Genomic DNA, 13,504 nt, shown 5'->3' with positions numbered 1-13,504 from the left:
CATTAAACACAAAATATACCGGAGAATATAGTGCTCCTTTGCCAAGTTCATGCAAACTGACTGACTTATAATAGGTAGAACTAATAGTGGTATAGTATTCTGTGTGTTTTAGTACACACACATACAGAAAGAGGCTGTAGCAATAAACTTGAAACTTCTAGATCAGTGAAGTCATTGGTTTGTTTAGCTTAAGTGCCTATTTACGCTCAGATGCAAATATACATTTCAGTTCAGGCACTTTATTATACACTTATTAAAATATACATACAGTACACACATACAGTATCTAATGTGTGCCAGGGTGCAAATAGCACTGTTAGCTACGGGTACCTGGGAGCAAATAGCATCTGCCTAATTTATATGGCCTTTTATCATCTTTATCATTTGTCAGTTGCAGCTGTCTTGTGGAAAAGCTGATTTTAAGTGTAGAAATAGTTCTCTGAGAAGCTCCACCACCAAAAATTACAAGTTTTTCAAGTGTGATTTGGTTCAGCAGGAGACGAGATATGTCAGCTGTGCAGTCACACTTGTTTTTTTCTCACTCTGACCTAGAAAAGTAGTTTGCATACTGTCCTGTTTTTTTTTAAAGCTTTATTTGTAACTTGACAAACAGACGTTATAAAGTTTTTTGTTGGTTCATTTTTATGGTTTGTGAAAATGTTTCAAAGCCCAGTTGTTGCTCTCTGAATCGTCTCAATCTTCAGAGGTGCGTTTAATCTTTCATTTTGAGATAATCACAAAAATTGGAGAGTTAATGTCTAATCTAAAGAAGAATATTCATAAGATTTGAAATGCAAATGTTTATTGATATCGCTGCACAGATACAGAAACAGAAATGAGCTCACGTAGAAGGCAAAGTGCAACACAATATGAAAGCAGTGACTAAAAGAAAGCTTTGAAGAGATCCTTTCATGCTATGCCCTACCGCAAGCACTTCTGGTTTCTCTTTCATCAGGGATATTCATCATCTTCAGTTATTGAACCGTTCTCGAGTTGATAAAGGTGCAGGTCCAACAGCATCTTCGGTCTAAAGAGAGAAAAGAAAACAAGTCAAATTAGAGAAACTGTTAAAGCTGTTTATTATTGCCTTTTGTAAAAAGCACAATAAGTATAAAGTACCATAAAGTGTTATTATGGTACTTAAGCAACCACTAAAAGAGTCTGCTGTTAATTTTCAACATGTTGAAAGACACATAATTTCTCCCCAACAAGCTGCTGCATTGTGAATAATTAAAATAGGACATATTTTAGGTGTTGTTATGTAACGGCCGGCTGGTTTGACTCACTTGCAGGCTCCAGTGTTGACACAGATGGTCATCACATCGTCACTGGTGGTGAGCTCCTCGATTAACACGTCCAGGTGTTTCTTCACGAATCTCTGGCACAGAGACTTTAAGAGGCCGATTTTATCGCAGCATGACAGCAGCTTAGATTTCAGAGCCTGTAAGAGGGAAAATGACTTAAATGCTCCTTCAAAATGCAACGACTGGATCGTTCAGAATCACTGAGCTGTCAGTCTGTGAGTCTTAATTTACCTCAACAGTGTCGTTCTGCCTAGCGGCTTTCTTCACCTTTTTTAAGGCCCACTTGCACGCCCAGCACACACCAGGAAGCTGCAGATAGAAGTGACACATTGTTTTGATACTAAGTAAAGGAGTCCTAAAAATAATGCTTTATATGATGGAAAATGTAAAAGAGGTGGCATGTAAACACCTAATGAATGGTTTATAATGCATTATAATATAGTTGGAAGCACATATTAGGACAATTAACAGTGTCTTATATACAGATTCTTGTCACTTCAGAAATCTGAACTGCTCAATCACAAATTTACTCAAATCAAGCACTGTACATAAGTATTATTTTGATCACTATTTTATTTAAGTATTAACCTTTTGTGCTACTTCACACATACAAAGGGGATTAATTTAATAACTGCCGGCTAGGGATGTGGATATTGAAAAAATCTTCCCCCAACACCTCAGATTTCTCTTCTGACCACATGAGAAACCTGACCCCAACGTTGGAAACCACCCGTCTTTATATAGCTAATGTAATTAAAATTGGCTCCAACGCTACCTGCTACAACATGCCGCTTACACATTGTTGTGTCCGTATAAATGGTCGAATAATGAAATATAAAGTAACGCGAGTCGCAGGGTCTATTTTTTCTGCAGAATCAGTGCTTTTACTTTGAAGCTCGAGGCACATGTGCGTCTGTATTTTACTTCAGGTGTATTTTAAATGCGCAACTTTCACATATAATTTACAGACACAAGGCAAACAGGCAGATGACTTTGTGTATCTAACATTTTCATATTCTTCTAATATCTAAAGATGAACAATGACTATCAAAGTGCAACCTAAGTGTAACCATGTTACCCACAGATAAGTCCACTTCCACCTGCTCCTGATCATCAGTTTGGACCTCCAAACTTGCCCCGTAGACTGTCCACACTGTGAAGAGACGAGAGACAAAACATGTTAAAGTAAACTTAAATACATAATAAAGACATTTTCATTCAACAGAAAACATCAGAATGCACCTGAACATGTCACCAGAATGCACACAAAGAGGACTGAAGAGGAATTCATTGCTGCAGTGAGCGATGATCTTGGCGTGTGTGTGTCTGCTTCCGATGATAACACAGCCTTTATACATGCACATGTGAGGGGCTGCACAGCACCACTCTTTGCAAGCCCCCTCAAAGACAAAAACCCAACCCCTGCAGGGGCTTGTTTTGGTTTGAACAAGCTGCGCATAACAGAACTGAAACTCTCAGGTGGTTTTGTGGGGTTCAAGTAATACAAGACCTTCTTTCTTCACACTACTCACCCGTTCTCAGTGTCACGTTTTCCAGTCACTACACTCACCACCTAGCATGAAAGGAAATGTTGTGCTGGAGCCACAGTCACACACACAAACTTCACTATCTGAATATTGCCAACAAGTCTGATATGAAGAACACGTGTATCAATGAAATATCTTTATTTATAATTCGAATTAAAGTTTTATGTACTGTAACATCATGAGAGGTCACTAGGGCAGGTTAGAATGAGATGGCAAACAATGCAGGTTCAAACAGAAGTTCTGGGTTTTTATTTTCCAGCTTGTGTGGGTAAAACAATAGCTGAGGTTATTTCTGCCATCCAAATCAAAATCCTCAAACAAGCTTAAAACATCCCGGAGGAGAAAAACGCATGTCTTAACTTAACTAAAGTCCCAACAGGTTCAACAAAAAGTGTCCGTTTTCCACCAACATCTTTCCTGCTTTCGAGTGCTCTTCTCCCAAGGCCTTTGTCGCTTCTTCCAATAATCATGTGCTCTTTCCTCCTCCACTATTCCTGTTCTGTCCTCCTTCAAACCTTCCAGCCCAGCTTCAATTAGTGGGCTTCAGCATCCACAGCTATCTAAGGGATGAGGCATGCTGGGAGGTGTATTGTGTGCAGCAGAGGCCATTTTGTGAAGTTGCTGCCAATCCAGTACTGGTATGTAGCGGCCCTCCACTACATGTTCCCTTGTGATGCCACAATACGTATATATTTTTTACAACATACATAAACTGATCAGTAACAGTTTGTGGTTTTGCATCTGGGTTTTGTGTCAGACTATTTGCTGACTTTCGCTTGACGTTTCTTTCACACAGGAAATAGCCTCATCAGGCTCACCGTGATGACAAGAAACCATGTTTCTGTCCTTTAACTGATATTAATTTACACTTTATTTTGTTTGTTGAATAAGAAAGGGAAATAAAAGTACATATAGTCATTGTTAATATTTTGTAGGTTTTAGGTTTGGCTACAGTTTGAGTAGGAAGTTAAATAGACCCAGTCTTCAAACACTGGAGACCATCACCAGAGTAGTGATGCTTTTCTTTATGTCAGTAGTTTAACTTAACAATATGTCCATTTGCACTTTAACCCAAACAAGTTACAATGAGGCTTATGACAGTCTCACCATCCCGTAACAAAATGACAAGAATTGCTCCACTGCATTTGAAAATGCACCAGTTTCGGAAAAGCTTTATTGCAGAATCAAAAACAAGACAATATGCACACAGGACGAGCAGGAACATTGCTGCTACTCTTCAGTGTGAATCAGAGACAGGTGGATTATTAGCAGAGTCTCGCCCGAGAACAGACTGATCTTGGAGACCCGCCGTTAACAATGGCATTAATTAGTTTGTTTTTGACCCGTCTGAGGATCCACCTGCAGGCAGATCTGAGGAAACTTCCCACTTTGTTGCAGGCCTTGTTCAGCAGCCGCTCAACCTTTGCCTACAAGTAATCACAAATGAAACATTTGACAAGTAGCACACACAATGGACACATTTTTGTCTAATTCAGTGACCAAACATCTTTACATATTTATACATATATTTATTTTGTATTCATACCCTTGAATTGTCCCCGCCCAGCTCCTTCCTCACTTTTTTCACGACGTACCGACAGGCTTGACAAGCCAAAGGAAACGGTCCACGCTGCATAGGTAAAAGACATTAAGAGTGTTAGAATGAAAACATCAGCTCTGATGAGTCGATCAGGTAGAAGTATACTGACACAGCATGTAAAGATACAAAAAGAGGACTGAAGTTTAACTTAGCTACGTGTGTCACAGCTTCTCACCTCCTCCATGCGGTGGTCTGCATTCTCTTTTACTTGAGGTGTGAAATCATCCTCCTCTTCGGTTTGGAACTCCAGAGGCGGACATGACTTCACAGCAGCTGAAATAAAAATATGTCTCAGAAAAAACTTAACGTTTAAGTAAAAATGGGGAGAAAGATGTTGCTTCTTACCTGTGGAGAGCAGGAGGAGAGTGATGCTGATGATGATGTTCATGGTGGTTCTTGGATGCTCTTTCATCAAAGCTCATCTCACTTCTCTGTCTGAGGCTTTTTATGCTTTTTTATGACTTCTGCTTTTTTTTTTCTCAAACGCACATCTGTACTCTAACTTGCAAAAGTGAAGTGGCACTTGTTTAACCGTTCACTGAATAAGCAGTAGATTTATAATCTATTCTTTTAAGGCAACTTTCTTCGGTCGTTTTCATTTTAACCTTTTAAAAGTAGCGGAAAAAAAGAGCTAAAAACGTTAATTTACTCGTTTGTTTGTTATTTAATCTCCATATTTGTTTCTTTTGGGTCCACAAACTTGATTTCTTCAGAGAGAAGCTTTGTTGTTGCCAACTTCTTCCAGTGATATCTAGTTTGTAAATCTCTATATATTATTGGTATCAGAATAACTTCATCATTTGGTTATTATCATTAAACACAAACTACAGCAGAGGCTGATTCAGGTCTCATTATATCTACTCCATCTGAACGCCGGCAGCTGGTAGTGGAGGAGGTGCGCCACCAGGAAGAAGCAGCCAGATGCGCCACAGCTGTGTCCCAAGCCAAGCAAGGTCGCTGGATGAAGTGGGATGGTGTGGAGAGAAGGAAGATCACATGGAGCGAGCTTTGGAACATGGAGTCCAACATGCTGAGCTTTACCATCAGAGCCACATATGATGTCCTGCCCTCTCCAACCAACCTACATCTCTGGTTTGGAGAGGATCCAGCTTGTCTCCAGTGTGCTGCACCAGCAACCCTCAAACACATCCTGGTGGGTTGTAAGAACAGTCTAACTCAAGGAAGATACACCTGGCGCCACAATCAAGTGCTGAAGTGCTTGGCTGCTGAACTTGAGAGCAAGAGGGTAACCACCAATGCCATGCCTCCAAAAGCCCAGACTAACTTCCCACGGTTAACATCCATAATGCGGGATGGGGAGAAACGGCAGTCCAATCCATCACCATCAGACTCATGCCTACTGGATGCAGCCCAGGATTGGGAAATGCAAGTAGATCTAAGCCAGAGGCTCACCTTCCCATCCGAAATTGCAACAACCAACCTGCGCCCAGATCTGCTTTTCTGGTCCAAATCCTGCCGCCGTGTCTTCATCGTCGAGCTGACAGTCCCTTGGGAGAAAGCCATCGATGAAGCATTCGAGAGGAAAAAGCTGTGGTATGCCAACCTGGCAGCTGAAGCAGAGGACCGAGGCTGGAACGTAAAGGTGTGGCCAGTGGAGGTGGGCAGCAGGGGCTTTGTAGCCAGTTCCACCACAAGGTTACTGAGGAGGTGGGAATCAGAGGGCAGGCCCAATGGAGGACCATCAAAGAGCTCGCCAGTGTCGCCGAAAAAAGCAGCCACTGGCTGTGGCTAAAGAGGAAGGAGACAGTATGGGCTGCCAAATGACCACATGGAGCCTCCAGTGCGGCACACACCCAGGTCTGATCAGCCTGTCGTGGGCCAGCCTCGGGCGAGGGTGTATTGTGATAAAAGGCAGAAACACCTAATGAGAACGGGGTGCACAACTGATGATGTGTCGTATTGGTGGCGCCATGTGGTCATCACCCAACTCAACCCCACCCAAGATGACATCTTCAACCATTTCAACTGATGTGCTGATATTCCAGGGATTTTAACAACCAGTCCTACTAAGTATTCTAGTATTTAATCTGAAACAAAAGTCCATCCATCCATGATCTATACTGGTTATCCTGTGTGGGGTTGCAGGGGGTCTGGAGCCTATCCCAGCTGTCATTGGGCAAGAGGCGTGGTACACCCTGGACTGATCGCCAGTCAATGACAGGGCTGACACATCATTCACGCTCACACTCACACCAGCGGGGCAATAGAGTCACCAATTAACCAAACATCTTTGAACTGTGGGAGGAAGCCGAAGCACCCGGAGACAACCCATGCATGCACGGGGAGAACATGCAAACTCCACCCAGAAAGGCCCACTTCATCCAAACCAGGAACCTTCTAGCTCATCACGGAATTGAAACTCTCAGGTGGTTGTGTGGGGTTCAAGTAATACAAGACCTTCTTTCTTCACACTACTCACCTGTTCTCAGTGTCATGTTTTCCAGTCACTACACTCACCACCTAGCATGAAGGGACATGTTTTGCTGGAGCCACAGTCACACACAAAACTTCACTATCTGAATATTGGCAACAAGTCTGATATGAACAACACGTGCATCGATAAAATATCTTTATTTATAATTCACATTAAAACAAATATCACTTGGCAGTTCATTTGTGTAGCCCTCAAATAGGGAAGAGCTTGCTTAGCTTCTTTTAGCTGAAAGCTAATTTGGATTTGAAAGGAGCAAAAAGCTAAAATCGTTTGATATTAAAAGCTTTATGTAGCCTTAAGATAGAATTTTGTTAGCTTCAAAGATTATCACACAGGAAACAGCAAGTGAACGATGTGAGAAAGATTTGAGAAGATTAGTCTCATGTCTGTGGTGTACTAGCTACAGCTAGCAGCCCGTTAGCTTAAGAAAGAGAGGAAGAGCTAGCATGACTCCAGCCAAATGTACTACAATTAAGCCCCTCGTTAGCTTATATACGTATATTTTTTTTTACAACGTACATAAACTGATCAGTAAATACAACAGTTTGTGGTTTTGCAATCTGGGTTTTGTGTCAGACTATTTGCCGCCTTGTAGAAGTTTCTTTCACACAGGAAATAGCCTCATTAGGCTCACCGTGATGACAAGAAACCATGTTTCTGTCCTTTAACTGATATTAATTTACACTTTATTTTGTTTGTTGAATAAGAAAGGGAAATAAAAGTACATATAGTCATTGTTAATATTTTGTAGGTTTGAGGTTAGGCTACAGTTTGAGTAGGAAGTTAAATAGACCCAGTCTTCAAACACTGGAGACCATCACCAGAGTAGTGATGCTTTTCTTTATGTCAGTAGTTTAACTTAACAATATGTCCATTTGCACTTTAACCCAAACAAGTTACAATGAGGCTTATGACAGTCTCACCATCCCGTAACAAAATGACAAGAATTGCACCACTGCATTTGAAAATGCACCCATTTCGGAAAAGCTTTATTGCAGAATCAAAAACAAGACAATATGCACACAGGACAAGCAGGAACATTGCTGCTACTCTTCAGTGTGAATCAGAGACAGGTGGATTATTAGCAGAGTCTCGCCTGAGAACAGACTGATCTTGGAGACCCGCCGTTAATGATGGCATCAACCAGTTGGTTTTTGAACCGTCTGAGGATCGACTTGCAGGCAGATCTGAGGAGTCTTCCCACTTTTCTGCAGGCCTTGTCCAGCACCCGCTCAACATTTCGCTACAAGTAATCACAAATGAAACATTTGACAAGAAGCACACACAATGGACACATTTCTGTCTAATTCAGTGACCAAACATCTTTACATATTTATACATATATTTATTTTGTATTCATACCCTTGAACTGTCCCGGCCCAGCTCCTTCCTCACTTTTTCCACGACGCTCCGACAGGCTTGACAAGCAAAAGGAAATGGTCCACGCTGCGTAGGTAAAAGACATTAAGAGTGTTAGAATGAAAACATCAGCTCTGATGAGTCGATCAGGTAGAAGTATACTGACACAGCATGTAAAGATATAAAAAGAGGACTGAAGTTTAACTTAGCTACGTGTGTCACAGCTTCTCACCTCCTCCATGCGGTCGTCTGCATTCTCTTTTACTTGAGGTGTGAAATCATCCTCCTCTTCGGTTTGGAACTCCAGAGGCGCACATGACTTCACAGCAGCTGAAATAAAAATATGTCTCAGAAAAAACGTAAAGTTTAAGTAGAAATGGGGAGAAAGATGTTGCTTCTTACCTGTGGAGAGCAGGAGGAGAGTGATGCTGATGATGATGTTCATGGTGGTTCTTGGATGCTCTTTCACCTAAGCTGATCTCACTTCTCCGTCTGTGGCTTTTTATGCTTTTTTATGACTTCTGCTTTTTTTTCCTAAATTGCAAAAGTGAAGTGGCGCTTGCATAACTGTTCACTAAATATGCAGTATATTTATAATCTATTCTTTTAAGGCAACTTTCTTTGGTCGTGTTTATTTGAACCTTCAACTTGTTTGTTTGTTATTTAATCTCCATGTACTTATTTGTTTCTTTTGGGTCCACAAACTTGATTTCTTCAGAGTGAAGCTTTGTTGTTGCCAACTTCTTCCAGTGATATGTAGTTTGTAAATCTCTGCTTTTAAAAGAGCTTGATATCACTAGGTATTGGTATCAGAATAACTTCATCACTTGGTTATTATCATTAAACACAAACTACAGCAGAGGCTGATTCAGGTCTCAATATTTTTCTAGTATTTAGTCTGTAAAAAAAAAATCTGAAACAAAAGTCCATCCATCCATTATCTATACTGCTTATCCTGTGCGGGGTCGCAGGGGGGCTGGAGCCTATCCCAGCTGTCATTGGGCGAGAGGCGGGGTACACCCTGGACTGATCGCCAATCAATCACAGGGCTGACGCATCATTCATGCTCACACTCACACCAGCGGGGCAACAGAATCACCAATTAACCAAACATCTTTCAACTGTGGGAGGAACCCGGAGAGAACCCATGCATGCACGGGGAGAACCTGCAAACTCCACCCAGAAAGGCCCACTTCATCCAAACATGGAACCTTCTAGCTGTGAGGTGACAGCACTAACCACTGCACCACCATGCAGCCCGTCTTAAACGAAAGTAGTTGACATAACTACATTTTAGCACTAGGTTAAAATTCAAGAGGTCACCAAAGATGTGAAAGTTCAACCTGAGTGGACTACACAGTGTGTCTGCACTTGTTCTCTCTCCATCCAATGGTTATTGAGATCTTTCAGTTTTGACCTAAGCAGGAGGGGTAAGGGGAAGTGGTTAATGGTGGGGGAGGAGGGGGTAGGGGTTTCAGGAGGAAGGATGTTAGGTGTACCCATCCTCTGATCTTATTCTTCTCTTTTTCTTCGTGGGGGTTTTCTCTTTTGCGTCAGTCAGTTCTCCACGCCCCAGAGATGTCCTCAACAGATATTTACAACCTTAATCCATAGTCTACCAAAACAAGACATTTCCACAATATTAATGATGACAACTGTTTGCCATATGCTTCAATCTTATTATAAAATTACCAATGACTTTCTGCAACATATATTTCTGTTGCATGTAACTTTTTGGGCTTTACTCCCTCACTTAGAAATAACAGCAAAAAGTAGCCTGACCTGGTGAAGTCTGTCTGGGTCACGTTGTGAACAGACTTTGGCTAAGGGAAGTATGTTAGAGACAGATAGATGACACTATTGAATATGTTACTACTTACACACCTAGTACCCTCATTGATAAAAACAGTACCAGTTACTGAAGAAAGATCTAAAGGGTTTATCAGAGAGGCGTATTAAGATCTTTGCTCTGACACACACACTTCACACTTTCTGTTTGATGTTTTGCTTTTGTTTCATTGTAAGTCACCACAAACACAAACTGTCCCACATGTCAGGCTGAAGGTGAATTCAGGGAAACTAGTCTGCAAACTGCAAAGGCCTGTACAAAGATTAAGTCCAATCCATCCCGTATATGTTGGGATATTTCCTTGGGAGGGGGAGTGGTAACTCTAAAAGGTGAACCAGCATTTAGCTTCAGCAAAATGTACTACTGAAATGAACTTCTAATAGGACTTCCTTAGATTATTACCAGGCACGTGCAACCTATTTGAAAATTAACCACAAGAGAACTTACAAAAACCAAAAGAAAAATCCCCAATTAGTCAACTTCTTTAAGCTCTGTGCTGTTTGCCAATGTCAATAAAATAACTTCTGTTTTTCTTTGTTCAACTGAAAGATTATTGATTCATCCTGAGGTTTATTTCGACAGTGCATTTTCAGCATAACGATGAAGCAAGGTTGTTGTTTAAAGGATATGGCCTGCATGGTGGAAGCCTGTACAGGTTGAAAATAAACTGGCAGATAATTGAACCTTGAGGGACACCAGAGGTCAAAGGCATGACTTTTAAATTGTCATTGCCCAAGTAAAAGTGTACTTTAACCGCAAGATGCAAAGGCACTACAACTGATGTCTTGCCTAGATTACTATAAACACAAATATCATCTAAAATCAAAGTGTGGTTTTGAGCTTTTCTCTAACTTGTGCTTTGATACTTTTTTATAAACAAAAATAAAAGGTAGGGTGTAAGTGTTTTGGAACAAAAGTCCCACTCGCTACAGCATTGCCCCTAGATTTGGGAACCACCAGTTTATTGACTAATATACCCTAGACTACATATCTGTGATATCTGCAGTTGGCACATTTTCACAGATGCCATGATCCCAAATTGATTTGGCTTATTATTGTGTTTGCTAATAAGACAACATTTATCCAGCTTTAAAGTAAGAATCTCTGAGATTTTAATTTAAATAAATGTCTGTTGAGTCACTATCTATCACCGAATGAGGTTACACAATGGTGATTGAGCCTATGGCCCACTGATGAAAGCTTTTGCATTTGCAGTATATAGTATTATTACAGACTGGGGGCCTCGGGCGACATTCGCAGAAAAAATCACAAGTGACGGCCAGTTAGTGACACGTTCTCCATCAACCAGCATTGGTCGGTCTGACAGAGAGGGTAGGCAGAGCTAAGCGGCTGCTTTTCTGGTCTCTGCAAGTGTTGCGAGTAAACAGTAATCTACTATGGCCGAACAAACAAAAAAAAGATCGATGACTACAGATACAAAAAAAAAGAAACAAATTCGACGCTCAGATGAAGGCAAACGGAAAGGAAAGCGACCGTCAGCGAGGAAAATCAAGGGCTACAACCGGAGCCAACCGTGGACGTCACACATGCGACACTGTCTAGATATCTGGGAAGTGTGCTCCCGCAAACACTGTTTATCGCCAAAGAGAACAAAACTGAGATCTTCGAGATTACACCTTTACGGCGACTGAACTACTAGCTTGTGTCAACATGTCTACTTTTCATGGACTGGAAAAAGTGTCTGCTTCATATTATGATATAATATGGTTTAAGAAGACCCATGTGAAACACTGCTGTGGGTCCTGCATGCACTAAATGCAGTGTGAACTTTCCCACTAGTCTACTTATAGTAGATAGATTAAATCTTTGGCTCTTATTTACTTTATGGTGGATTAAACAATGCATAAACACATTTTGTCCAGAGAGATTGTCTTAACATTTCTAATAAAAAAACACATTTCAAATTGAATGTAACGTTCAAAGTGGTCATACAGTGCTGTACAATAAAATAAAATTCATGCAGACAGGAGGGACCACCCTGACCTCAGCCCCAGATGGACTGGACTTATTCCCAAACCTTGATAGCTCATAGAAATGTCCCAGCATTAGCATTAGCATTAGCCTAAAGTAAAACAGACTTTAATTGACTTTGAAGAAACATGTTGTCATGGAAGGAGGTGAGATAATAAGGAGTCTGTGGACATTTAAATAAAAGCCAAAAAAACCATCTTTATTGTAAAGTGAACTTACAAAAGTTCTGATCATCATGAATCATTTCACCGTCAGATAAAACATCACATGCAGGCTGCAGTCTACAGACGTGGAGGTGGTTTCTTCTTCTTGCAGAGTTTCACTTGTTTGCACACAGCTTTGGGGTCGTCACCGTTGGCCACCGCCTCGCACAGCTTGTCTTTGACCTCTCCTGTGATCTTCTTGCAGGCGGCCTCCAGCAGTTCATCCTTCTGTTTGCTGCACACTTTGTCCAACAGCTTTGCAACTTTAGCCTTCAAAGTAAAAGATAGGTGGAGCTTGTTTTTACATTCAATTTGACATTATAAAAAATTAAATACTAGTATGTCTTTGTTTGCTTATGCATCCGTGAAGGGTCTCTTAACTTGATACTGCCTTATATGTTGTGTTTGTTACCTTTGAGGCCTTATCGCCCATCTTCTTCTTTAGTTTGGTGACGAGTGACTTACAGCCGCCACACAGATCTTGCAAACCTTCATCTTGCAACATCTAATGAAGAAAAGTTTTGTTATAAAGATTTTTCTTTCTTCAGATAAAATAACTCAAACGTTTATGAATGAAAGCATCATCGGGGTGTTTGTGTGGGCTTCATATTGTCTCACCTTTTCTGCATGACGGTCTTCTGCTTCCTGTTTCAACTCTAAATCCTCCTCATATTCCAGAGACTTAACAACAGCTGAAAAAATATATACGCGTTACAAAAATACTTTTGTTTTACTGGGAACAAGAGGGGAATAATGTTACTTTCTTACCTGCAGAGAGCAGGAGCAGAGCGATGTTGAAAGCAGGACTCATCATCCTTCTTTATGTTTTCGCTGCCTTCAGCTGCTCCGTCTCGGTTTCTTCATGCCGTTTTAAAGCGTCTGCAATTTTTTTTCCTCCACCAACACTTCATTTACCACAAGTTTGGCACTTCACACCCCTTAGTATACGTGATCTAATACATGTACATATCACACAAATCCTGATCAATGTAGAGTTAGCTGACAATGATACTCCTATGAAAAGATGTTTGCACGAGTGAATTAAAAAAATAGTCTCTAATCTTTGTCTTCTGTTGGAAAGAGAATCATGTTTTAGTAAGGCAGAATGAGGTGCACATGAGGTTGTTTTTGTACATGCATTGGGCCAGATTCTGGGCCTCACGAGAGCAGCCGTGCTTGCAATGTTTTTTTTTAA

The 13,504-nt window shown here is 41.0% G+C and overlaps 2 protein-coding genes across 2 annotated transcripts; both read right to left on the bottom strand.

The window, feature by feature from the left end:
* Window positions 1-7,884: 7,884 nt before the first annotated feature.
* On the bottom strand, window positions 7,885-8,726 carry LOC138590747 (antimicrobial peptide NK-lysin). Its single transcript, XM_069661103.1, has 4 exons — window positions 8,668-8,726; window positions 8,498-8,595; window positions 8,269-8,352; window positions 7,885-8,149 (listed from the first exon to the last, which is right to left on the bottom strand). Exons 1-4 carry the CDS (start codon window positions 8,708-8,710, stop codon window positions 7,988-7,990), a joined length of 387 nt encoding a protein of 128 aa, XP_069517204.1. The 5' UTR covers window positions 8,711-8,726; the 3' UTR covers window positions 7,885-7,987.
* Window positions 8,727-12,284: 3,558 nt separating this feature from the next.
* On the bottom strand, window positions 12,285-13,231 carry LOC138591780 (antimicrobial peptide NK-lysin-like). The gene is made up of 4 exons (XM_069662469.1): window positions 13,078-13,231; window positions 12,928-13,001; window positions 12,722-12,814; window positions 12,285-12,579 (listed from the first exon to the last, which is right to left on the bottom strand). Exons 1-4 carry the CDS (start codon window positions 13,121-13,123, stop codon window positions 12,388-12,390), a joined length of 405 nt encoding a protein of 134 aa, XP_069518570.1. The 5' UTR covers window positions 13,124-13,231; the 3' UTR covers window positions 12,285-12,387.
* Window positions 13,232-13,504: the final 273 nt, after the last annotated feature.

The sequence above is a fragment of the Semicossyphus pulcher genome, unplaced genomic scaffold (genome assembly GCF_022749685.1).
Source record: "Semicossyphus pulcher isolate SPU_LCO1_2020_fin unplaced genomic scaffold, fSemPul1.0.p SCAF_14, whole genome shotgun sequence".
Classification (NCBI taxonomy): Eukaryota; Metazoa; Chordata; class Actinopteri; order Labriformes; family Labridae; genus Semicossyphus; species Semicossyphus pulcher.
Note: the sequence above shows the minus strand (reverse complement) of the source record. Positions and strands in the feature narration are given on the sequence as shown.